This window comes from Carlito syrichta, unplaced genomic scaffold (assembly GCF_000164805.1).
Source record: "Carlito syrichta isolate Samal-C Ts95f unplaced genomic scaffold, Tarsius_syrichta-2.0.1 Scaffold282654, whole genome shotgun sequence".
Lineage (NCBI taxonomy): Eukaryota > Metazoa > Chordata > Mammalia > Primates > Tarsiidae > Carlito > Carlito syrichta.
The window spans coordinates 13866-40440 of NW_007226750.1; the positions used below are offsets into that span (position 1 = coordinate 13866).

Sequence of the window (26575 nt, forward strand, 5' to 3'; positions counted from 1 at the left end):
ATCCTATCATTATAAGTGTAATTTATTGCCATACTGATGTAATAAAACTAACATTTATAATAGGAAGCTACAAGTACATTTAAGAAAAGAGTTACATTATTAGTCCCTGTTAATTTTCAATACACAGGGTGTCCACTTTTGTAGACATATCAAGCATATCATACCAACAAAAGAGTTAAATTAGTTAACTGGTGATGTAAAAACCAGACAGTGTTCATGGCACATAAATGGACCTACAGTAATAGTTAGTGCTGCAGAAGCTAACAAGGCTTTAAACAAAATTGGAAAAACATGAATTCCATGCAGTTTTACTGAACTCACCTGGCAGAGGTGTAAAACCATTCTCTAGGAGCAGAGATGCATGCACAAAAGTAAGAATATGATTGCAAGTAATAGACTTTAATAAAATAAAAATATAACACTAAACTTCAAAATGACAAAAAATGGACAACGTGATGGGATACCGATATGAGAATACTTTTATGTGTCTTACCTCTCTCTTTGCCAACAGCACGTTAGGAACAATGTGTGGCAGGCAGCGTCCCAGCATTAACATAACGTTTTTTTCACTGTCTGCAATCCGAGACACCTGGAAAACCAGAGCATCAATAAACAAGACTAGAAACTTCTGTGCATCAAGGTATGTAAAAGTTCATGCGTTAGATCTCTGCTCTAAACACACATGCTAATGTTACAACTTACAATAACTATAACCAACAGTTATAGTTCTAACCAAACCAAATAACTATAAGCAAAGGGCATCAACATTTCTGTGGGCCAGAAATGGATTTAAAATTCCAGTAAAAAACAAGCAGGAAGCCAAAGAGGCTTAACAGGCTTCATTCAGTCTGGGAACAAGAAGGGACAGCACAGGACTGGGACAGCCTCAATTCTGTTTGTTTTTGTCCTTAAAAAGATGCCCACAAAGCTGCAACCATTGTCCAAGGGGATAGTTTATATAATGAAGTTGCAAATACAAGCAAGGGGTAGCCCAAGGAAGCTGACCCAGTCTTACAATGAGGACTATGAACGTGCATGCAAACCATCCCCTAGCTCTCTGATGTTCCCAACGACACTGTGGGACAGACCATGGGAGGTCATGTGGAGTCAACCACAAAATGGCTAAAATGAGAGGAGTAAGTACAAAGAGAAAAAAAAGAATGATAAATACTTGAAGATAAGTCTGTGACAACAATTACAAAACTGGTATGTTAAGGAAAACTAATGCGTGAGGAATTAAACTCAGCTACTGGAGTCAACCACCCCTAATGCAATAAAAATAATGGAGTAATTTAATAATAACTAATATATAAACAGTCTAGACAGGATAGTTTTCTGAATTATATCCAAGAGATGCTATCATTACATATAACATTAAAAATACAGTTTATAAAAGGTCACACAAACAGTAAAAATAGTTTAAAAGTTTTAATCTAAAGAACAGAAATACTCAACTACCTTCTTTAAAGGTTTAAGATTTTATTAACTATTTCTTAGAGCATTATCTTAAATAACAGATTTGAATTTGAAATACAGCCTTATCACAGATGCTATTGTATGAGACATTAAGAAGAAAAACGGCACAATGCTTTAAGAAAATGGTAAGAATATCTAGTATGATTTACCTCTGATCCTAAACGACTATCTGCTGACATTCGACAGAAAGAGAGTAGTGCTTGGTGGAAAGCAGGAGACAATTTCCTAGAAGGAAACATTGTATGAAAAGGAGACAATACCAAAGAATTTTCACTGACATTTAAGGAGAAAGTAAGTTGCATATTATAACTCCCATTCCTGCATTAATCTTACCCCAGAAATGTTAACCAGACTTTTCAGCCACCAGCGACTTGAGAGTCACCTCACTGGAGAACTATGTGGGAGGGGAAAAACAAAAAACACTAACTAGTGCTCTTGCAATAGCTTGATTTTATGTGAATAAATACCCCTTTTAGTCAGTGGGTCAAACCTGAAATGGTATAGTAGATCAATGACTGCAGAAAGCATTTGCAAAGTCTGAAATTAGAACTTTCCCTTCTCTCAATTCTGTACGGTCCCAGAAAGGTAAACAAAGTTACAGTGGATTCAGAGGTTGTCCCGGTATACTGTTGGTAGGAAGTAAAGTTTTGTAGATACGTGTAATGCTAATGATAAATCTTAAATATTAGAAAAACCACATAAAAGAAGTAAAATCTAAAGATAAATGAAGGAACACCTCACTCAACATTCATGGCATGTTTAAAAAAAGGATTTTTTGCAATTGAAAATATTCACCTATGTGTGTTTAATAGAGGAGGTCAAAACATGTATGTTTCTAAAACAACAGTGGTCTCTATGTAGTAGTATTAACACAATTATGGCTATGAGTTGTTCTTTATGTGCTCAACTCACAAAGAAAAGACTAACACCAAGAATAACATAAAGCTTATTTTGTATACACCACACCAAGTGGCCCTCGGCATTTTATGATTACAGAGTAGAATGCCAAAGGTTGAGCCTTTTTGTTCTTTTATGTTCCTCTCACATTCTCTCAGGGGAGGGGGCCATAATCCATTCATTTGCCAAAATCAGAAACCTCAAACCGGCCCTTATCATTCCTTTATCACTCCTTTCGTTGTTTCTTTGAGATGGGGTCTCATTCTGTTGCTCAAACTGATCTTAAAATTCCCACCTTCTACCAAGAAAGGCCAGGGACACATCTCTCACCTGAGGACATTTCTTCCCCCCAGTCCCATGGGTTCAAAGGCCTTCCTGCTTCAGCCTCCTGATTAGCTGGGATTACAGGCAGGTGCCACCATTCCTGGCTTCCTTCCCTTTCTTTTAACCCCAAATCCAGACAATCTTTTAACTTCTAATTATCTTGCAAATCTATGTACTTCTTCCCATTGCCAATGCTCCAGCAGTTCTCAATAATTTCTTACTTGGATTCTTCCAATATGAGAGAGGACCCCAGAAAACCTGGAATTTATTTATAAAAAATTGTGTATCTATTCTTACACATTTAAACTGTAAAAGAACACTTACCTAGTACTGTAAGCCCGTAAAGGGGTCCATCCTCCAAAAAATAATTCCATTTTTTTGGGTCCCCCCTTGTAAATACCCAATTCACCTCCTTTCTCCCAGTCTTGCTACCTTCCAGTCAACTCTATCCTTTCTAAAAGGTAGATATCATAATGTCATGAGTTAATATAGGCTTATAGGACTTAGTCGTTGCTTAATTCTCCAACTTCATCTCCTGTCATTTCTTTAGGTTGTATTCTTTGCTGAAACCTTACTAAATTCTTTCGAGTTCTTCCAAAACACTGTTCTCTTTGCACATAATATTCTCCCTAAGTGTGACCCCTTTTCCTCTTACCTCTTTGTCTGGTTAACTGTCACTCAGGCCTCAAATCTCAGATTAGATGATGCTTCTATGAAAACTTTCTAGCTCTAATGACGAGGTTAGGTGCCTTAATTATGTGTTCCCAAAGCAATTTGAACCTCTCTTATACTACCACTTTTCATAACTTAGTGTAATTGCTTGATTGCCTGTTTCTCTCATACTATAAGGTTTGTGACTGAGGGATTCCATTATACTCATTGTAACACTGCCTGGTGTTTAGTAAGAGCTAAAAATATTAGTTGAACAAATTTAGCAATCATCTCTCTACAGGGTAGCTTTGGAGTATCAAAGGAGATACCTAGAAGTACTCCTAATCACTAAAAACGTACTACAAATGCAGTTACTGTTGAGTATAATATAGATTTTTATGACAATATTTTATCCATATCAGAATAAATACACTTTGAGGATTAGACCATGTCTGCTTCAACTCTGAACCTCCATAATACCTAACACACACCCCTATGCACACAAAAAAGTTGTGGTTCATGTGTGGAAAGCTTTTGTTAAAAAAAAAAAAGTTCAATACTTCTCAGTAATAATGAGGACCTGTAAATCTAGTCATGCTTTCTATTACATCCTCATACTGGGTATAATGTCTCTCTAATAGGAGGAGGAGGAATTATGACCTTATGCCAAAAATGTACCATAAGATATTTGTAAGAATTAAGTGAGTTAGCATTGAAAACTCTGTCTGACATATAAAAAGAGCTCAGTAAATATTCCTTTCTTAAAAGTATTTTTTCAAATTATAATCTAAAAGTTTTAAACTTATATTTTGTCTCTTCCACTAGGTAACATGATCATGAAGGGCAGAGACCATGCTCTGAATTCAACCACTTACAACCCAAGAAAAATTAGATATATGGATTAAAAGAATATTAATGATACACAATACTAGTAATAGAAGTAATTGGGAGCAAAAACTTTAACACAGGCAACTATGCAGCAATAAAACATTCTACTGTGTCTGGTAATGACTGACAAATAGAGGTGAAAAAAACACTGAGTAAAAGTACTTACAGCACATAGTAATATATATATTATTTATGGGCTTAAGTACTTAGTTAAGACAAAGACAAAACCTAGCCTACTAACTGATAGCTTATTCCTCTATGATGCAAATTAATTTAGTAATTAATTACTTTGTGACATGTACATGCGGCAAGTATGTGCTAAGCTCATGTCCAATGTAAAAATTCATACATTGAGATGAAAAATAGTTTAAATAAAAATTGACGCTCGTCTAGTTTGACATGTACTAAATAGCTGCAAGATGCATTTCAAAGCATAGAATGTATACTAACCGATTGGGTTTATCAAAATGAACCGTGTTTTTACTTGATGGAGAAGAAGATGGCATTCCTTCTCTTTCTCCCCTGGGGAAAGAATTTGGGGAATTCTCCTTAGGAATAGCGGAATCAACTTCATCTGACATTAAAAGATGGATATCCTTGTTTTTTTCTGTGTATGAAGTATTTACAACTGGACCCTGTACACTGTCCTCAGAGTCCTTGTGGGGTAGCTGATCCAAAGAAGGTTGACCAGAGTCACAAACTGCTGAGATGGAAAAGTGTTCATTTTTAAGGAAATCCATTTCACTATAAAAGAAAGAGAAATTACCAGAAAACAACTGTATTTTTGAAAACTTTGGCAATGGCTTAAATTTCATAATGAGTTTAATGCTTAAAAGTGTAACATATTAATAGCAAGTGATAAATCTTTTTCCATACAATATTCACTAATGCTTCATATACCTAAAAGTGTAGCTATAAGATCAACAATAAACCATAAAAATGGCCTTTAAAAATCTTGCTTTTGATTAGCACTTAACTTTTTTATTCATTTGCAAAATGGTAATAATTCCAATGAACACAGAGTTAACATGAGAATTAGGTAAATAAAGGATGGGAAATATACACAACACTATTGTGAAGGGGAAGTTAAAATATTTTATATCTTAGTTCTAAACATAATTGATTATAAGATCACTACATTGATTTAGTAATTTTTTTTGGAAAAAAATACATTACTATTTCAAATATGTAAGGCAAATATAAAACATTCAGAAGTATTAAAATGTGAAAAAATTATGCCTTATCAATGAAATGTTTCATATATTTATACAACCTGCCAGTGTCTTTAAAAATTTTAAGAGGATTTTTAGAAATGATGACCAAATACTAACCTTTTAAGTCTTCTGATTTGCTCCATCAATGACCATTTCTCACTATTTAATAAACTAATTTTATCTTCTAATTTCTGTACTAACATGGAGTTCTAAAATCAAAATAGGAGAAAAACAGAAACTTAATATCTCATAGTATGCTTTTACATCGTTTAAATACTTTCTACGGATTTCACTAGTTAGTTGATAAATCTCACCTCTACAGGCTGCGGAGTTTCAAGTGTTGGAGGAAGGCTGCCTAAAATTGGTGTAAGGGCCTCTAATTCATCTTCTTCTACTCCACTGGCCACATCCACAAGATCTTTTCCAGTCACTTGATGATTTCCAAAATCTCGGTAGAGTTGCAGTAAGTCTGGAGGTTTTGGAATGTTTAATCCTACATCATCCCATAATTCAAAATCCTAAAAGGCAAAAAAAAATTATACTGAAAAATATCTGAAGAAATTTTTATCTTTCATTTTTGAAATTCATATTATTGCTAATATTTTGAAAACCCAACATAATAATTTTGTTGTAATATCAAAGTGTATGTCCAAGTAAGTAAATAGCATTCTTATTTTATTCTTCCACTGTCCAATATTATTCTTGTAAGTTTCCAGACATTCTAAACAGTTTTAATTGTCTTAAATGTCAAAAATGTTACACATACAATCTGTTTATTAAATCTCTTAAAAATATAAATTCTTAACTTTAAGGCTTATATTAACTTTCAAGCTCATAAAACATGCTCAAATATTTGCATGAAGTTATAAAACATGTCTATATTAAAGAAGTCTTAATTCATAAATGGTACCTAATATTTGTAGGTTATAAGTAAACTTGATATCAATTTTATTTTTCCTGCCTTTATTATTCTAATTTAGATATAATTAGTGTAATCTCCAGTGGGTAAGCAAGCATGTAATCTGCTTGTCTTCATATTACAGCTATTTTAATCTAACTTGAATTATTAAAAATGCTTCTGGGCTGGGCTTGGTGGCTCAGCCTGTAATCCCAGCACTTTGGGAGGCCAAACAGTAAAACATGTTCTTTAATTCAATATAACATTGCTTTATCAAAATTACAAATAAGCTTATCATCTTAAACATTCTATAGGAAGATTTATAGAAGAGTTTTATGAAGTTCCAGGTACTGTCTTAGCATTTTATCTTCCTCAAGTATGTCAGAATTTAGTAGTAATTTGATATATTATAATGTATGCATATTTCTTTATTTATGAGACTCTTCTTTGAGAAAGTATGGCATATTATTTGAATATTATAAAAGTGATGCTCTTAACCCTTTGATGGCTTATTTGAATAGTTGGACAGCTATTATTAAGAATAATTCTGAGGTAGATTATGAGTATTAAAAATAAGATTTAGAGAAAAACAGAAATAAGTATGGAATTCATATCTGTCTCCACTCTTACTACTGCAAGTTAATTTGGGGCTTAAACTGGTCATTTGTAAAATGATATGATACTTGTTATCTGAGTGTTTTTGTAAGCATCAATTAAATGTATGTAAAAGCCTTAACACAGTACGTGGCCAACACAACTAAACAAATTTTAACTTTAAAAAGTTATTAATCTGTCTGGGGACGAGGAGACACCTCTTATCAACAAGGGTGTCTGAATGAAGCATATTTGTATACCTAACCCTTAAGTGTACCCCACAATATCATAATAAAAAATATTGATTATAAAGAAAAAAAGTTATTATATATTACGCATATCATTCAAATATCCATTATCTACCATTCATCCAAGATTTATTATATATCTACTCTGTGCTTACAACTAGCAATGATTAGATGTCCAGTTATTCCCAGTCCTTGCCAAGACTTTGTACAATCTTAGACATTTTATTAAGTGTGTTGCAATGTCGCAGTGTGATTAAATTTGCATTTCCTTAATGAATAAAGATATTGGTAGTCTTTTTCACGTGCTTATTTGCCATCCATATATTTTTTTGGTGAAGCATGTGTCTAAAATGTTGTCCATTCTTTAAAATTGCATTGATTTTTCATTATTGAGTTTAGAGAGTTATTTATATATTTTGGATATAAGTCCTTTAACACAAATGTTACTTGCAAATATTTTTACCCAGTCTATAAGTTTGGGAGGCCAAAAAGCAGAAGTTATTAATTTTGATGAGAGTAAATTTGATGAGAATATCAAGCATTTGGTCTCACATATAATAAACCTTTGATTATCTTCTGAGGCTGCAGTGATTTTACTCCTTTTTTTCCCTCTTAGAAGTCCTCAAACTTTTAAAACAGGGGGCCAAGCTACGTAAGCAATTTAAGATATATTTATATGTTTAAATTCAGTTTGATTTAATTTTTGTAAATGGTATGAGGTATAGTTTGAAGTCAGGATGCTGAGGTAGACAGATTGCCTAAGGTGAAGAGGTTGCCTAAGGTTGGGAGGTCCGAGGCTGCGGTAAGCCGTGATCCTGCCACTGCACTCCAGCCTGGGTGACAGAGTAAGACCCAGACTCAAAACAAAACAAAACAAAACAAAGCAAAACAAAACAAAAAACAGAAAAAAACCCAAACAATCAAAATCAACACCTTGACACCTTTTAATCCATGAACACAAAATATCCCTTCATTTGTTTGTCTTCTTTACTTCTCTCAGCATGTTTAACAGTTTTTAGTTTTTGCAAAATTTATCCCTAAGTTAATTCCTATTTTTGATACTACTATAAATAACCCTTTTAAAATTTAAATTTCAAATTGTTTGTTGCTATCATATACCAATGTAATTGATTTTTGTGCTTTTATCTTGTATCCTACATACTTGCTAAAATCACTTAGTTTTATATCTTTTTTGGATAGTCCCTAATATTTTCTACATACAGGATCATTAGTGACTAAAGACAGTGTTGTTTCTTCCTTTCAAAAATGTGTGCCTTAACTACTTTTTCTTGTCTTATTTCATTAGCTAGAATAGAATCTTGGTAAGATGTTCAATAGAACTAGTCAGAGGAGACATCCTTGTCTTCATCTTCATCTGTCATTATTAAGTATGATGCTAGGGACAGCTTTTCTGCAAATGTTCTTATCAGTTGAGGGAATTTCCTTTGATTTCAAGTTTCTTTAAAGTTTTGATAGATAATGGCTGTTGGATTGTGGCAAATGCTCTTTCTGCATCTTCTCAGGTACTTATATAATTTTTCTATTTTCATTTCTTAATGAAATGGTGAGCTCATTTTTAGCTATTAAATCAACCTTGCATTCCTGGGAGACATTCTATTTGGGTATGACACAGTATCCTTTTCACATATTGTTTAATTTGACTTGTTAAAATGTTATGCCAATTTATACATTTACATCCATGAAGAAAATAAAATAAGCCTGTAATTTTCTTTGCTTGCAGTGTCTTTGTCTGGTTTTGATATAAGAATTGCTGGTCTCATTCAATGAGTTGGGGAATATTCCCTTCTTTTCAATTTCTAGCAAAGTCTGTGGAGAACTGGTATGATTTCTTCCTTAAATGTTTGATAGAATTCACAAGTGAAGCCATCCAAACTTGGAATACTCTTTGAGGGAAGGTTTTTAATTACGAATTCTGTTTCTTTAATAAATGTAAAGTCCTTCAAATAATCTATTTCTTCTAGAGTGAGCTTTTGCAGTTGTCTTCTTTCAAGTAAAGTTATTTATAACATCCCCCTTTACTGTGCTTTCAATATAAGTAAAATCTGTACCGATGTAATCTTGCTAATTTCTGATTTTGGTAATTTGCATCTTCTTTTTCCTAATCAGTCAGGACAGAGGTTTATCAATTTTACTGACCCTCATAAAAGTCCTGTTTCTTTATTTCATTGATGTTTCTCTATAGTTTTCTACTGCTTATATAATTGACTTGTGCTCTCATATTTATTATTTCTTTTCTTCTACTTACTTTGGGTCTCACATAGTTTTCTTTCTTTAGCTTCTTAAAGTAGAACTTGATTTTGCTGATTTGAGACCTTTTCTTTTTTAATAAAGATATTCAATGCTATGAATTTCCCACTAAGAAATGCTTTAGCTATATCCCATGAATTTTGATATTTTTTTCATCTTCATTCAGTTCAAAATACTTTTTAATTTCTTTTAATCTATTCTTTAACTCATGTGTTATTTGAAAATATTAGTTTTCAAATATTAGGGAGTTGTCCATATCTTTGTTACCGATTACTAGTTTAATTTGATTGTGACCAGAGAACATATTTTATATTACTTAAATCATCTTAAATGTTCAGCTTGTTTTACAGCCCATAGTCTAGTCTACCTAGGTAAGTGCCTCTATGTATTTAAAAAGTATATGTATTCACTGTTGGATGGACTGTTGTATAATTTTAATTATGTCACATTGTTGATATCATAGCATAAGTCGTCTATATCCTAAATGGTTTTCTTTTGCTTTATTCTATCAGTTATTCAAAGAAGATTGTTGAAATCCCACTAACTCCTATCTTTTAATTTCAAAGGATCAGTCATTTACATTTAAAGTGAATATTAATAAAGCTGGATTTAAATCTACCATCATGTATTCCATCTATTCTTTGCTCTTCTTTCCTTCATTTTTTTGGGCCTCCCAGTGTTTTTCACATATTCAAAATTTCTACTATTCACTGTTAATTAAGCATTTACAAAAACACAATTAACCTAAAGTATAACCACAGTATACAGCACAGAATAATATTTATGTTAGTTAAATATTAGTTTAGTGTCTGTTGCATAGCACATGTTCAGGAAAGCTACCACTTAATAAAAATAACCTGGGTGTTTATTCTACTCAATTTTTGCCAAGTACATCACAGTAACTGAGCGGGTAACTGAACTGCTATCTTCCTTTGAGAATTTGTTTTTGATAAAAGATCCATAGGAGATTTTATGAATCAACAGAATAATCTTGATATTAAATGATAGCCTCCTCATTTCTAAATAAACTCATACGTATTTACTTTTTTAAGGTACAAGAGTCAAATTGACCCACTGGCACTAAGAAGTCAAAATATTCTAAAGTAAGCCATCATTTCTTTGCTTACAAGATTTTATCAGGAAACTAATAATGAAGTTCTAAAATTGGCCTCTATTCTGAGAGATACAGTTTATTTTCTTACTCTTATTCAAAATACCCTCTCAATTATTGTTATCTATCAAACATCTTAATAATTATAATTATAATGCTATTGAGGAAGATTTTGATTAAACTGAAATTATAAATATACAATCTGTACTACCAAGTGTATGTTTCAAAGTAAAAAGAGGCCATTGACTTACTGGACTCTGTTGTGGCCATGTGCTCTTTGCATTATGGCCATTGCCATGTTTCCTGGCTTTGGCCCCCTTCTCTACCTTGAATCTCCTCTTTCTCTATAGTTTACTTTTTAAATAAACTATGTTTTCTAATCTTAAAAAAACAAAGTAAAAAGAAGCATACTTTATGAACATGTGCAAATGTATGTGGATTACATAGTTACCGGGAAGTTGTAAAAAAGTTCCTAGAAAGAATAAAAAGTCTTTATGTAGAAAGCTACAGGAAAAGAAAAAAATCTGTAAGCCAACAGAATTATAGCTGGGTAGGCAAGGGACTGTTGTTTCTGGTAACTAGCTTTGTAGAAACTTACTATATATATGTAATCCACATTTATTTGCATAGCTTCATAAAGCATGCTTTTTTTTTTACTTTGAAACATACACTTGGTAGTATAGATTATTGTGTATTTATAAATTTAGTTTAACTAAAGTTCTCATAGCACTATATAAAACTTAAAAAATAAAGAAACTATATAAAAGAGAAAGTAAGTGCATTATAAGTTTAAAAAGAAATAAATCATTGTTTAAAAAAAGTAATTTTACCTGATCATCATTCTCATCTGAAAAGGTTATTGATGTAAGCTTGTAGTTGTTCTTCAATAAAAATTCATTGACTAAGAAGTTTAGAGCTCTCTTTTCAAGAGGTTTGATTGGCTCCTGGAAGTAAAATGAGAAACAAATGGAAAATCATAAGTTTCTCTCCTTCAATACTTGTGCTACCATTTTATGTGGAAGATGCTTTTAGATTTGTCATTCACCTACCTGAATTTCAGGACTGGATTTGTAATTTTTTCGTTCCTGTAAAGGAACTTCATGTTCTGGTGGAAAAAAAACATAAATAAAATTTTACTATTTTATATTTAAAACAATCTCAGCTACTTCTACATTGTTAAAGTAGAAGAAATCTAAAAAAATTTTATGTACACCACCTGCAGCCTTTGTTAGGTTGGCTCGGAGGGCCTGAATGGTCTCCTTGGCTTTCCGTAGTTCAAACTCCAGGACTGGACAGGGATTTGGAATAAACACACACAGGCATCCAACCAAGAAAAGGGAAACAAAAATAAAAAAATAAAAAGCAAGGATGGGTATGAAAAAAAAATACAATTTGTATTGAAAACAAAAAGCATGCAGTCTTTATGAAACTTGTGAACGCATGCAGCAGAGTTGATTTGCAAGCAAACTGGTGAATGTTTTCCATAGTTTTAGTAGAATTCAGGGGACTATTATCAAATGTTCTAGCTGTCTGACAAGGAATCACTCTATTTAAAAATAAAATCTATGGCATACTCTTATTTAGATAAATAAAGTATTAGTAATCTGAATACTTCTGCTTTACTCAGTCTAGGTAAGAAATGTAATGAGGTGTTTTCAGGTGACACAATTTTAGGGGAAAAGGTAAAAATTAGATAAAGACCAAGCAAGTATTCTTAAATTTAAAAAGTTATTTTAAATGTATTATCTAAAAATAGTGTTATAAATCGGGATACACAAACATCGGTGAATAGAGCCTTTTGTTAAGATGTTAAAGGAATATGGTTTAAATAATTAAGAAATGTTGAGAAGACTAATTTTTTTTTACAAACAAGCATATGTTTTCTAAAAACAAGCATAGATATATTAAACAAATGTCAAAAAAAGTTCTAAGGGTTTTATTTTAGTTTTCATTTAAGCCAAAAGATAGAAATAATTTCTCTTTTAATTCCTAATTAAGATAATTCTAAGGCAAATGCTTGTGTTGTTTAGTGTACATCTAAAATACAGATATTAAAGGATACCAAGTAAAATTAAGTGGAACTTCAAAGTTTCTAATAACTCTTCTAATAGATTTGTTCATGTTAAGAGGTATTAGTGAAACTCAAAGACTTCTATTACCACCTAGTCTGACTACAGCATAAATATGAACACTGAGGAAACATTGTAATAAGCTCTATAAAATGTTTTATCATGAGAAGATTTAACTGTGTGTGTCTTAATTGGGGATTTTTTAAAAAATGTGTAATTATTAATGTTGAAGAAAAAAATACTTATGCTTGGGAGAAAATACTTGTGAAATAAAGCTCTGGGAAAATTAAGTGATCTTTGTCACAAATGGACATTAAAAGATTATAGTAGTTAAATAGTTTTGCATAAAAACTAGGAACTTAAGGTTTCATCTTAAAGAAGCAATTTTTCCAGATTGACTAATAAAACAGAAAAAGATGTCAAATGAGATGTTATCAGAGACAACAAGGCCATAAAAATATATGGAAAAAAATTAGAATTCACTCAGTTTGCATATTTTCAACAAAAACAAGATGCAATTGAATCACATCTAGTACATGAAAACCAATTATTTTGATGCACAGAATTTAACTGCAGCAACATGGAAGCACAATTTAAAATCAGATGACATTATATGCTACTGTATGTTTTTTGTAGTCAGCAATGCTGATCTGCAAACATTTCTGTGCAACAAAGTTAAAATTTATTCCTTAAAATTTACATTTTTGGAAATTCTTACAGTTTACATTAAAATAATTCTGTAAACATTCAATGTGTAAGTTAAGAATAAGTTTACATAGCATGTTGGTTTACTTTTTTTTAAATCTCAAAACTACATAGTTAGTTTTAATTTAAAATACTTACTATATATTAAGCACACATATTATACTTTTCACTTGAAATTTAAGACATTACAGCACAATTGCAGATCAGAAATGCCCTACATCAAAATGATAGAAATATGAAAAAAACAACTGGTTAAAACACAAAATGGGAAAAAAAATTAAAATGCAACTGGGTGAAACTTTGGGTAACCAAGAGCAAAACACTGAATCATTAAGGCACAGAAAGCCAGAAAAACCCATGTCAGACGGCAAGAATTTATATTTTTATACACCTCTACATATATATTGCCAAATGCCATTAGAAGTTGCCAATGCTTTGAAAAGATACATTCACTCTGCTGCATGTTTCTTAATATACAATATAGACTTTAAAAGACAAAAGGCATATCTTTGACACTATTGCATATCTCTACAAAGGCATAATATGATCAAACAATTGCAGGTACATAGGAAAGAGTTTCATAAGAAAAGTTCTTAACAGTACTATATTTACAGATCTATGAATCTGTCTCTTCTTTATTAAAACATTAGATTTAAGTTCAAAATTAATTATCCTGTAAAGAGAGACATTGTACCCAATGACTTCCAAGTATTTGTAAAATATTGTAATTCTTTCTCAAAATGTTTGAGGATATGTATGTTTATTAAAAAAAAAAATGCTGTAGGAATGAAGAATCAGTTTGCTTACTGTACTAGCCCAATCCTGCTGATTGCAATTTTATTAGAACTAAATTAGTAACTGTGATGATGTAGATATATATTAGTATTGCATATTTAGTGTTACCAGAGTAATTAAGCCACTATAAGCCAACTCTAGATAGGTTGAAACTACTACTTCCAAATGTGGGTTGGATAATATCAGTATATCAGAGGTACTTGAGTGCTTAAAGATCAGGCTTTTATGACTTATGAGATGCAACTATATATAGACACCAAAGGTAAAGTGTGAAACTTCAAAGTAGAAATAAAATATCAAACTTTTGCTGCCCCAACTCCATTTATCACTAATATTACCTTGAAAAACTTCATTTAGCTCATTTTGGCACAAAACTCAAAGTACGACTGCATTTTGGAAGGTCTTTTCCAAAAAACTGGTCTGAGTCAAGTATTTTTTCATTCTCATTCCAGTTCACCATTGAAGAGTTCAAATCAATAGGTCTGAGTTAAGAATTCTGCCATCTCATAGTAGATGTGAAACTGCCTTCTTTCAAGTCAGAATTTTCTGGATTTTTTTCCCCTGAATATAACTTTTCCCTATCTTTAATCCTTATTTTAGTAGCCCAGGAACAGTTTTAAGAGAAGAAAGAATTCCATTTTCTTAAGAATAAGAGTTAGAATAAAAATCCATTCCTATGAGACAATACTATTACTAACCCTAAGGTTAGAGAATTCTCCCTTCTAATTACAGACTTGAGAAACAGATAGCATGACTTAGAGAGCAATATATAAGTGAATCAAAGCAAGATGCAATCTCCATAGTTTATAGCCATGTCTTTTTCTATAATCCTCTTAGTGGGGGAACGGTGGGGGCGGGGAGGAAGAATCCTCTTTCACACATCCTTTAAAGAAACATCTTTTCCCACTATTGTTCTTCTTGTTCAGGTTCCTCTATTATTAATCTCAAAATTGGTGTTTCTCAGGATACCATCCTTAGCCCTCTTCTCTTCTTACTTTACATACTCCACTGAAATGACATTCCTCCTGTGGTTTTAACTCTCACAAATACTCTAAAGGCTCAGAAATCTTTAAATTCTTTCCCAAGATATAGACCTGCCAAATTATCTCCTGGACGTGCCCAGTTGAATGAAGTTTTGAATTTCATGCTATCTAAATGGATTTCATCATCTTCCTCTCAAATCTCATCCTCCTCCTGCAGTCTCTCCAATAAGGGTGCCACTATCTACCCCCCTGGTCAACCAGGGAAACTATAGACTACTCTTCACTGTCCTTTGCCCTTATTCTCACACCAAATAAATGTCAAGCCTTATTGATTCAACCCTTTAACAGCTATTTAAATAACCATTCATCTGAATCGACTCTGCAATTGTCCCCATTATGACTTAACACATAAATTACAATAATCTATAACAATATTAGAGGCCATGGAAAATCTTGCAGAAATCATAGTTTTCTGAACTTACCTGACCATGAAATTCTCTTGTTTTTTGTATAATTAGAAGACAAATAGGCTTATTTAATATTGGTAAAGTTGGACCTGGATGCTGCCTGGTCACTGCCTAAGGAATTTGAGAGCTATTGATGCTACTTCTTACCCAGGGGACAGAGGAAAAACCTAAATATCATTCTAGAAGGTCTACTAGATTATGTAAGCTTCATAAAGTCTTCATATATCTGTATTGATTACTGTTGTTCCTAGAACAACATAATACTTGAAATAAAGAGTAAGCACTCAAGGTGAGTGAATGGACATTTCAATACTTGAATACCGTAGGTGACACATATGAAACATTAACTGACCTTATCAACATTCAGGAGTGTCTTTCCCTATAAATTAGAAAGTATTGTTTTTACAGTTCTCCAGATCCCAACACAGAGTTAAGGTGTGAATTAGAGAAGTAATAAAGTAAGAGATATGAGAACAAATAAAATCAGGGACTCTGATTCTAAAAGATGGATCTTGTGTACCTGAAAAAAGAATACAGGTAATTCTAAAATTAACGTGGTTCTTATTCTAAACATGGTTCTTCATTTCCAAAGGAATGAACATCTATCTGTATTACAGAAATAGATACATTTCAGAACAAATTTCTTGAGGGAAAAAATGTTATCTACTTCATATTTTTATATCTAGGTGCCTGATATAACATACTTAACACACAGTAGGTGTTCAAAGTGCCTAAAATAAGTTTAAAAATGGCAATCTCAATATTTATAATATACGTCTCTTGTTATCATTTAGAAACCTTAAAAATTTAAGAGATATATTGTATATGTACTAAGTAATGGAAGGTTTGTTTAATAACATATAGAAAGACTTTTACTAAAAAAAGTAAAGCTCATTTTAGTTTGGCATCTGCTATTACTTACATCATTTTTATAGGAAAATGTATACTTCCTATAAAAATAAATTGAGAAATAGAACATATCTAAAATTAGCTTTTAGCATTTTACTTCTTGCTATGTGAAATGGTTTCATATGGGAGAGACAAGATTCTGCTAACCACATGGGAGAGGCAAGATTCTGCTAACCACATGAATGAGCAGATGGGTCGACTGCTACAGCCTGGTGTCAAAAGATATATTGTGGGCTCTGGAATAAAAACCCTGTATGTGTACATCCTGATCTTGCCCCCTAACATATGCAAGCTACTGGGCAAATTCTTCAACCTTGGTAAGCCTCAGTTTTCTAAGTCATAAAACAAGGATTTCATGACCTGTTTTATAGGACTGTTAACAAGATTAAATAAAATATATTATATAAAGCACCTAGCAACTAGTGCCTGGTACATAGCAGGTGCTCTATAAAAATTTGTTCATTTAGAGATCCCTTTTCCTCTTTGAAAGAAAATCTGTACAGACAAAAAACAAAAAACAAAAAAACAGATTTTTAAATTTAGAAGAAAGGTGGTAAGAACAATGCTGAAAACAAATGCAGTATCTATCTCATAAACAACAGCTGATTAAGTTTTAGAGAAGAAACCTCATTTGCATGGTGGGGGCAATGAATTCATTACCGTGTAATCCATAACCTCATTCTACCCAAGACTGACACTTGTCTCTCCATTCTTAGTGAGTTTTACATGTGATTCAAAGACAGACAACAGGACAAATTATCTTTTCTGGATTATTGGTCTTCCAATAAGCTTTTAAGTTACTAACAAAGGTTATCAAAGAATCAAAATCTTTTTAGAAATAGGAATTGTGATTAATTCAAAGAGTTTTTTGTAATGTTTCATTCACATTTTATTCCATAACAGGTTATGGTACAAGACCACTGAAACAGTAAAAGATATTTTCTTTGGTTAACATAAGTTCTGCTTCCTCCCTTTTGCAGCAAAGACGAAAGACAGCATTTATTTTATCTATGAGTATAGTAATTAAAAATTACTATATCTCTCCATACTTAGAGACACAGTATATTCTTATTACCACATATTTAATATATTTCATTCCTAGTTGTGCAAGCCTGTGGGTTGTCCAGGTTACTGCTCTTTGCTCATTGTCTCTCAAAAAACATTTAGGTCAGACAGAGACTATCAAACTATTACTGTGACTTCTAATAAAAAGTTAGACAGGAAATGAAAATGTTATGTACACAGTGAAATTTGGTCAGAGCAACTTCTGTTTTCTTCTCTTTTCTACCTATATTAATAGGAATAATTAGAGACTGTTCCAAACAACTAATGATCACTAATTTAAGCTAAATATTTTGCTTCTACATCAATGTTTTCCCCAGTTAGAAGTACTATAATACCTAAATGAGAATAATAATAAATCTTTTCAATTTCACTCAATCTAAAATGCAAGTTTTAAAATGGCAATTAAAAAAATTATGTGGCCAATTTCTACAAATTTTCTAATGTGTAACAATTTGTACAATAAAACTGTATACAACACTAGATATATTTAGTCTCTAAATAAACTAAAACACCATATATTTTATAACATAAAGTATATAATAACTAATATATAATTATATTTAATAATGCTACTTAACAAGTGATAGAATTAGTAGGATAAATTAATCCTAAAATTATTTAAATAATTTCAATTTGATTTGTTAGCTTTTAGATATTAACAATGTGCTTTGCTGTTATATACGATAAATGAAGCTCATGATTAAACCATGATTTAATATAGGGAGCCACATTAAAGTAGTCTAGTGACTTCCCCATTACATTGATATTGCTATTATTTATTATTGCTGAATCGTCTCTGAGAGTCAGCTGAACTAAAAACAATTACTTTTTTCCTAACTCATACAACACTGTCTGAGATTTTAAAATATTCAACATTTCTATTTTTGAGCAACAAATGAAAATCAATTATTGGAATGGCAGTTTTAATGAGATAAAATCTAATCTTTCACGCCAAGAGGCAGTATAGTACAGTCAATTGTAGGCTCTATTCCTGGGCTATGTGGATTTGAATCCTAGCTCTGTTATTGAAATATTATACAATTTCTGTGAAGTGCCTCAGTTTTCTGGGAATGAGAAGATGATAATAATCCTAAAATTTAATGAGTTAATATGCATTTAGAACAGTGTTTAGAACATAGCAATTGTTATATAAGAATTAGCACTCATTTTTATTCATAAACACCATGACAGGTAAGCATTTGGTAGGTTTTAACAAACTTGTCCCAGTAAATGAACGGAAAATTCAACAGAGTTGATCAAGAGAGGAATCCAGATTATGGGTGTTACCTGACCCCATTTTGCCCTAACAGGTCCCATCTAGTAGCATTCCTGTTTCAGGAGCACCTTACCACCTGTTGGAGCTCAACATACCTAACTGATGTCTGGCTGCTTTCCCTACTTCTCTCAGAGCCAGAGTCTTATGAAAACTACAGTTCCTACAAGGCACTCACGAATGACTTCAATGGCTGGTAGCCACTGTCTTCAGGCACCAGAAAGGGACCCGATATTTATACCTAAGGAATCAAGGCTGCTACAGGGGTGAATTCCAGGGTAGACCCCCAGCAGATTCCAACTGGGCTTGTCTGGTGTAGGCAGAACACAGGGTGCAAATTGGTCCTCTGAAATCCCTACAGATCCAATGGTGATGCCTAGAAGGCAGGACTGGTGGGGGAGAGGGGATGGAAAGAAAAGGCAATGAAATGAGCAATCAGGCAGTTAGAAAAGATGTTGTCCTTCTTACTGGAATGTGCAGGTGCCATACAAAGCATTAGTCCTTTTTTTCCCTGAATCATAGGAAAGTCAGAAGTTTCTGAAGGCATGCTGTGATAGTTGGGGAACACCCATGAAACACAAGGCAAAGTTTTATTTATCAACAAGCACAGAAGTGTTTAAAACATTTTTAAAAAATTTTTTTAGAAAAACAGGGTCTCACTGTGTTGTCCAAAGTGGTCTCAAGCTCCTAGTATTAAGTGATCCTCCTGCCTCAGCCTCTAGAGTAGCTGGGATTATAGGTGCAAGCCATCACACCCCACTGAAAACCAATTTTTAACAATCAATCAAGCTGCACTGGTACATATACCTGAATATCAGCCTTGGTTTGAAGGATCAACTAAGTTAGTTGAACTAAGGTTCAACTCACTTTGTACTACACGGTTGCTAACTGAAGTCTGCCTTATATCAGTTTTACAAGCATAATTTAGCAAACTATAGGTGTTTATAACCAGAAACTCATAGCACTGCTGGAAGATGAAGTAGGAGTATCCCCAAACTTGCAATAAACTAATTAGTAAGATAACTTTGTACAATAACTATGTACATTCTATTTACATACCAAATTGTAGAAGGAAGATAATTCCTCAAGCCATTTTATTATTTCTGGATTGTCAAGGAATCCAAATCTGTCCTTACAGTCTTACTCACCTGCCACTCTCTCATCTGTTTCCCTGTTACCATCATCTGAATATCTTGCAAAATCTAAAGAATCAAGGGTACTGATGCTTCCAGCTCGATCTAAAATAAAGAAAAATATAAAATAATTAAATGAGCAGATTTATTTAATTGTCAAACTAAAGGATTTAAATATCTATGATTCTTTCCAGTTAGTAAAATCATAATTACAAGAGTTAGGAATTCTTTTAAAACAAACAACAAACAAGGTAAAAATGCTCCCACCAACCAAACTATTTTCAAATAACCAAGTTTCTCTGCCCAAATCTCTGGCCTACCCCTGAATAATGCACACCAGGACATACTGCAAGCAGCCCAGTTAAAGACCAAAACAAACAAATGAAACAGAAATTTGAGCTGCCACCAAAGAGACAGATTTACAGACTGAGTGTGACTAAGTGTCTACTGAAAAAAACAGAACAGAATCCAGTCTTCACAACCTGATACATTGTTCACCTTACAGTCCAAAATCACCTGATTCACAAAAATTGGTAAAACGTGACTCACTCCAAGAGAAAACATAATTAACTGGGACCAATGCTCAGATAATACAGATGCTGAAATCAGTAGACTAAGATTTTAAAACAACAAATTTAATATTTGTTCAGTGAAGTAAAGGAATATATGTACACAATGAATAAAAGGAGAGGATATCTTTTTTAAAAAGTATGGAATATAAAATATGCCAACGGAAATTCTAGAACTGAAAAAGCAAATATCTGAAATTTAAAATTCACTGTACAGCCTAATAACAGAATGGAGACAGAAGAAAGGCTCAGAGGTTTCAAAGATGGAGTAATAGAAATTATTCAATCTGAAGAGCAGAAAGAAAAAAGATTGAAAAAAAATTAACAAAGCCTTAGGGACCTATGGGACAAAGACAAAAGGTCTAACATTTATAGAACTGTATGTAGTCAACAAGAGGTGAGGCAAGAGGTGGGACAGATACAGAGTCAAGGTCAAGGAACACCACGGAGGACAAATAGAAAGAACAGACACGTAGGCACTTCATAATTAATTTGCTGAAAACCCAAAATGAAAAAAATTCTAAAAACAGAGAAAAACAATACATTTATATATGGAAACAATAATTTGAATGACTGATAATTTCTCATTAAAAAAAAAAAGAAACTGAAGGCATCCAGATTGAGAAGGAAGAAGCTAAATTATTTCTATTCACAGATGAAGCAAAATAGTCTCAGAATAGTCAAAGATGATGAACTGACTCTTCCTGATATACTTAATACGAACCCATAGTAATCAAGGCAGCATGCTACGGGTGTGAGGATATAGATAAATGTGACAAAATTGAGAGTCCAGAAATAAGCTCTTACATTTATGGTCAATTGGCTTTTGACAGGTACCAAGACACTTAAATGAGAAAGAGAAGTCTTTTCAACAAATTGTGTTGGGACAACTTGATGTCTACAAAAAAGGAAACTGGACTAACCACTACTTCACATATAAGTAAAAATGGATCACAGTCCCAAATGTAACAGTGAAAATTATAAAATTTTTTTAGGAAATGTAGAAGCAAATCTAAATAGCATTGGGTTAGGCAATGATTTCTCAGCTATAACACAAAGCATAAGCAATGTGTTAGGCAGAAAAATGTCCCTCACAGATGTCCACATCTTAATTCATAGAATCTTTGAATACGCTACCCTACATGGCAAAGGGTAATTAAGGTTGCTAACTAGCTGACTTTTAAATAGGGAGATTATCCTGGATTATTCAGATGAACCCAACATATTACAAAAGTTTTGAAAAGTGAAAGAGGGTCGCCAGTAAAGAAATGTAGACAGCTTCTAGAACCTGGAAAAGGGCTCCCCTCATAGCCTAAAGCTTCTAGAACTTCTAATACCCTCATTTTAGCCCAGTTAGTCCAACAAGAGAGTCATTTTGGATTTCTTAAGTATAGAACTGTAAGATAATAAATCTGTATTCCTTTGAGCTACACTTCTGGTAACTTGTAATAGCAGCCAAAAAACTAATACTAGTGATAAACAAATAAGTTAACAAACTGGATTTTCTCAAAATTAAAACGTTTTTTGCTTTAAAAGTCATCATCAAGCCGGGCTCGGTGGCTCAGCCTGTAATCCTGCGCCTTTGGGAGGCTGAGGCGAGTGGATTGCGTGAGCCCGCGGGTTCGAGACATGCCTGGGCAGCGAGAAATCTCATCTCTACAAGAAATCAAAAAAATCAGCCGGGCGTGCGCCTGTAGTTCCAGCTACTTGGAAGGCTGAGGCGGAAGGATCGCTGGAGTCCAGCGGGTCGAGGCTGCGGTGGCCGGGAGCGGCCACTGCACTCCAGTCTGGGCGACAGAGTGAGACTCCAACTCAAAAAAAAAAAAAGTCATCATCAAAAAAGTGAAAACACAAATACAAAACAGGAGAAATGTTTGCAAATCAAACATCTGGTTAGGGGGATATCTAGAAGATAGAAAGAATTCTTACAACTCAACATAAAAGAAAGCACAATTTTAAATTGGGCAAAGGATTCTCCAAAGAAGACGTAGAATTAGTGAGTACACGGAAAGATGCTCGAAAGGGAAATGACACTCATTAGGAAAATGAAATCAAACCACAGTAAGGTACTACTTCAAACTCACTAGACAGTTATAATAATAAAAGATGACTCGTGTTGCAAAGGATGTGGAGAAACCAAAATCCTCATATGTCACTGGTCTGACTGTAAAATGGTACAGCCATTTTGGAATTGGTAGTTCCTCAAAAAGTAAAAGTAGAATTACCATATAGCTGAGTAATTTCCGAAAAATGAAACCATGTGTGCACAAAAACTTGTTTATGAATGTTTACCAACAGCTTTATTTATGCCTGTCACAAAGTAAAAACAAACCAAATGTCTATCAACTGATACAGATAATAAAATGTGAATAAAATACAGTAGAGTCATACAATGAAATATTATTCTGCTATAAAAAAGGAATGAAGAAGCCGGGCTCGGTGGCTCAGCCTGTAATCCCGCGCCTTTGGGAGGCTGAGGTGAGTGGAATGCCTGAGCCCGCGGGTTCGAGACCCACCTGGGCAGCGAGACCTCATCTCTACAAGAAATCAAATAAAAATCAGCCGGGCGTGGTAGTGCATGCCTGTAATTCCAGCTCCTTGGAAGGCTGAGGCGGAAGGATCGCCGGAGCCCAGCAGGTCAAGGCTGCGGTGGCCAGGAGCGGCCACTGCACTCCAGTCTGGGCGACAGAGTGAGACTCCAACTCAAAAAAAAAAAAGGAATGAAGTACTCATACATAATATGACATGGATGGGCCTTGAAAACATTATGCTAAGAAAAAGAAGTCAGACACATAAGGCTATACACTGTATGATCATTCATATAAAATGTCCAGATAGGCAAATCCATAGAAATGTAAAGCACATTGGAAGTTGGCAGTAGAGGAAAAGGGGTAGTGACTGTATAGGGTTTCTTTTGGGGTGATGAACATGTTCTGGAATTAGGGATGATAATTGCACAATTTTGTAAATACACTGAAAACCACCAAACTGTACATTTTAGTAAGGTAAATTTATGGCATATGAATTATTTCTCACTTTGGTGGGGATGGTATGCAGTTTCTTAAATGGCTACAGAGTTATCTATCATAGAACCTAGCAATTCCACCCAAAAGAAATGAAAATACATGTACATAAAATCTTGTACATGATTGTTGAAAGCAGTATTCACAATGGTGAAAAATAAAAAACAAAAAGGAAACAACCCAATGTTTATCTACTGATAAACAGAGAAATGAAATGTGGTATATATCCATACAATGGAATGTTATTCAGCAATAAAAAGGACTGAAATACTCATAAAAACTACAACAATAAACAAGTCTGGAAAACATGCCATTGGAATGAAGCCAGTCACAAAACAAGTACATATTGTATGATTTTCATCTACATAAAACAATAGAAAAATATATAGAGATAGACTTTCTCTATATAGATTATTGGTTTTCTAAGGCTCAGAGGTAGGTGTAGGAGGTGAATAGGGTGTCTGCTAACGGGTAATGGATTTTTTTGGGGAGTTATGAATATGCTCTAAAAGTAGATGGGGTGATGGTTGTACAAGTCTGTAAATATACTAAAAACCAGTGACTTGTACACTCCAAATAAGTAAATTAAAGCATTTAAATTTTATCTTAATAAGGCTGTTAAAATTTGTAAAATGGAACATCTTTAGCATGCAATGAGAAAAAAACAAAAAAACCCCTGCAACCTAAATTCTATACCCAGGAAAAATATCCTTTCAAATTGACAAAAATATAGTATGCCAGATGGTCAAGTACTATGCAGAAAAGTAAACCAGGGGAAAAGAGCAATTTAACTTATATGAAAACATCTCAATTCTTATTGGCTCCTTGTGATAGTTTTGTTTTTAATGAATCAAAAATTTCTATGGGATTATTTAATACTATCACTAAATGTGTCTCCTAGATCCAAGTTTGCTATTAGCGACTACCAGATTCAATGGGAGCCATGGAAGTCTTCAGTCAGAAAACATCTTAAACTGAGTCCTAAAGAATAGATGTCCACCAAGTCAATAATTGAGGGAAAGGCATTCTTGGTGAAATGAAAGAACGAACAACTGTATGGAAACTTCAGAGTTGGACAAGCTGTGTGTAAACAGCACAGTTACGATGTACAGAAGCTCTCAAGAGGCAGGCAAGTCTGAACTGCTAAGGCTAACTTGGTTGTAAAGACCAGGAAGGACATTGTGTCCGCTTCCTAATTGAATTTTACATACACAAATCGTTTTACAGATGACATGGCTAGCTAATGTAAAAAATGGACCAATGAGAGGCTAAGTCAACTCTTTTATTAAACCACATTATTTTACATGGTACTTAAAATTTATATATTGATCTAAGGGAATGAATTATCCGTGTTTAGCAAGCAGACCCCCAACAAATGAATGCGAGTTACAGGAATATAGATTTGGACTCCACTTTGGACTCTCCCATCTCCTTTCCAAGCAATTAGTACATGCCAATAATTGAAATGGTTGACTCTTCAAATAGGGCACTGTCTTTATCAATGTATCACTTATCTTTAAATCTCTATTAAACGAACTATGGCCAGGCTTGGTGGCTCAGCCTGTAATCCCAGCACTCTGGGAGGCCTAGGAGAGTTGCCCACGGGTTTGAGACCAGCCCGGGCAACTTAGAGACCTCATTCCTACAATACATCAAAAATTAGCTGGGCATGGTAGCATGCACCTGTAGTTCTGGCTACTTGGAAGGTTGAGGCGGAAGGATCGCTGGCGCCCAGCAGTTCAATGCTGGGGTGGCCATGAGTGTGCTACTACACTCCAGCCTAGGCGACAGTGAGACTCCAACTCAAAAACAAAAAAACAAAAAACTCTATTAAATGAACTAAATGAAATTTTACATGTATCACTCTTCTTAAAATAGCGCTTCTATCCAGAGAAGCATTTAATATTCCTGCAGTTTATTTATATTTGATAAGTAATAACTTGCTATCAACTTAAACTTTAAGATAGTATAAACAGCCGGGTGTGGTAGCTCTTGCCTATAACCACCAGAACGTTGAGAGGCTAAGACAGAAGGATCCCTTGAGGCCAGGAGTTTGACCAGCTTAGGCTACATAGCAAGATCTCATTTCTATAAGAAAGAAAGAAAGGAAGGAAGGAAGGAAGGAAGGAAGGAAGGAAGGAAGGAAGGAAGGAAGGAAGGAAGGAAGAAAGAAAGAAAAGACAGGAGTGGTTATGCATGCCTGTAGTCCCTCCTATGTGAGAGGCTGAGGCAGAAGGATTGCAGACCCGGGAGGCCCAGGCTGCAGTGGGCCGTGATCGTGCCACCGCACTCCAAACTGGGTGACAGAGTGAGAATTCAACTCAAAATAAACAAATAAATCAAATAAAAAGGAAGACAGTGTAGTGTAAACAAAAGTAATAGTAATAGAAAACCAAATATTACGTACTCCTCATTATAACAGTTTCTTTTAGCATAAAGCCAAGAAATACCAAATATAATAACCACTGAAGTCTCAAAAAGTTCACATTAAAAACAGGCTGTCTACAAGGAACTCAAACATGCCGAAAAGAAAAAAACAAACAGCTGCATTAAAAAGTGGGCAAAATATATGAATAGACATTTTTCAAAAGAAGATATAGTAGCAGCCAACGGATACAAGAAAAAATGCTCAGCCTCACTAGTCACCAAAGAAATGCAAATTAAAACTACACTGATATACCACCTAACCCCAATCAAGATAGCCATCATCAATAACTCAAAAAACAACAGATGCTGGAAAAGATGTGGGGAAAGGAACACTTCTATACTGCTGGTGGGAGTGTAAACTAATACAACCTCTGTGGGAAACAGTGTGGTGATTCCTAAAAAATCTAAAAATTGACCTTCCATACGGCCCCACCATCCCCCTACTGGGAATATACCCAGAGGAACTCAAATCACTCTACAAAAAAGATACCTGCACACATGTGTATTGCAGCATTGTTCACAATAGCAAAAATATGGAATCAACCTCGCTGCCCATCGAAAGAGGACTGGACCAAAAAAAAAAATGTG

The 26575-nt window shown here is 33.7% G+C and overlaps 1 protein-coding gene across 1 annotated transcript in view; it reads right to left on the reverse strand.

Moving 5' to 3' along the window:
• Positions 1–321: 321 nt before the first annotated feature.
• Positions 322–26575, reverse strand: part of LOC103254497 (lisH domain and HEAT repeat-containing protein KIAA1468-like) — a gene marked incomplete at its 3' end in the record, with an annotated part of 45927 nt that continues 19673 nt past the window's right edge. Inside the window, exons 2-11 of the mRNA XM_021709776.1 lie at positions 19984–20073; positions 11786–11857; positions 11619–11674; positions 11400–11513; positions 5765–5968; positions 5568–5659; positions 4687–4980; positions 1626–1701; positions 494–589; positions 322–397 (exon numbers count right to left, since the gene is read on the reverse strand). Coding sequence (XP_021565451.1) covers positions 322–397; positions 494–589; positions 1626–1701; positions 4687–4980; positions 5568–5659; positions 5765–5968; positions 11400–11513; positions 11619–11674; positions 11786–11857; positions 19984–20073 — 1170 coding nt within the window. The remainder of the gene's footprint in view (positions 398–493; positions 590–1625; positions 1702–4686; positions 4981–5567; positions 5660–5764; positions 5969–11399; positions 11514–11618; positions 11675–11785; positions 11858–19983; positions 20074–26575) is intronic.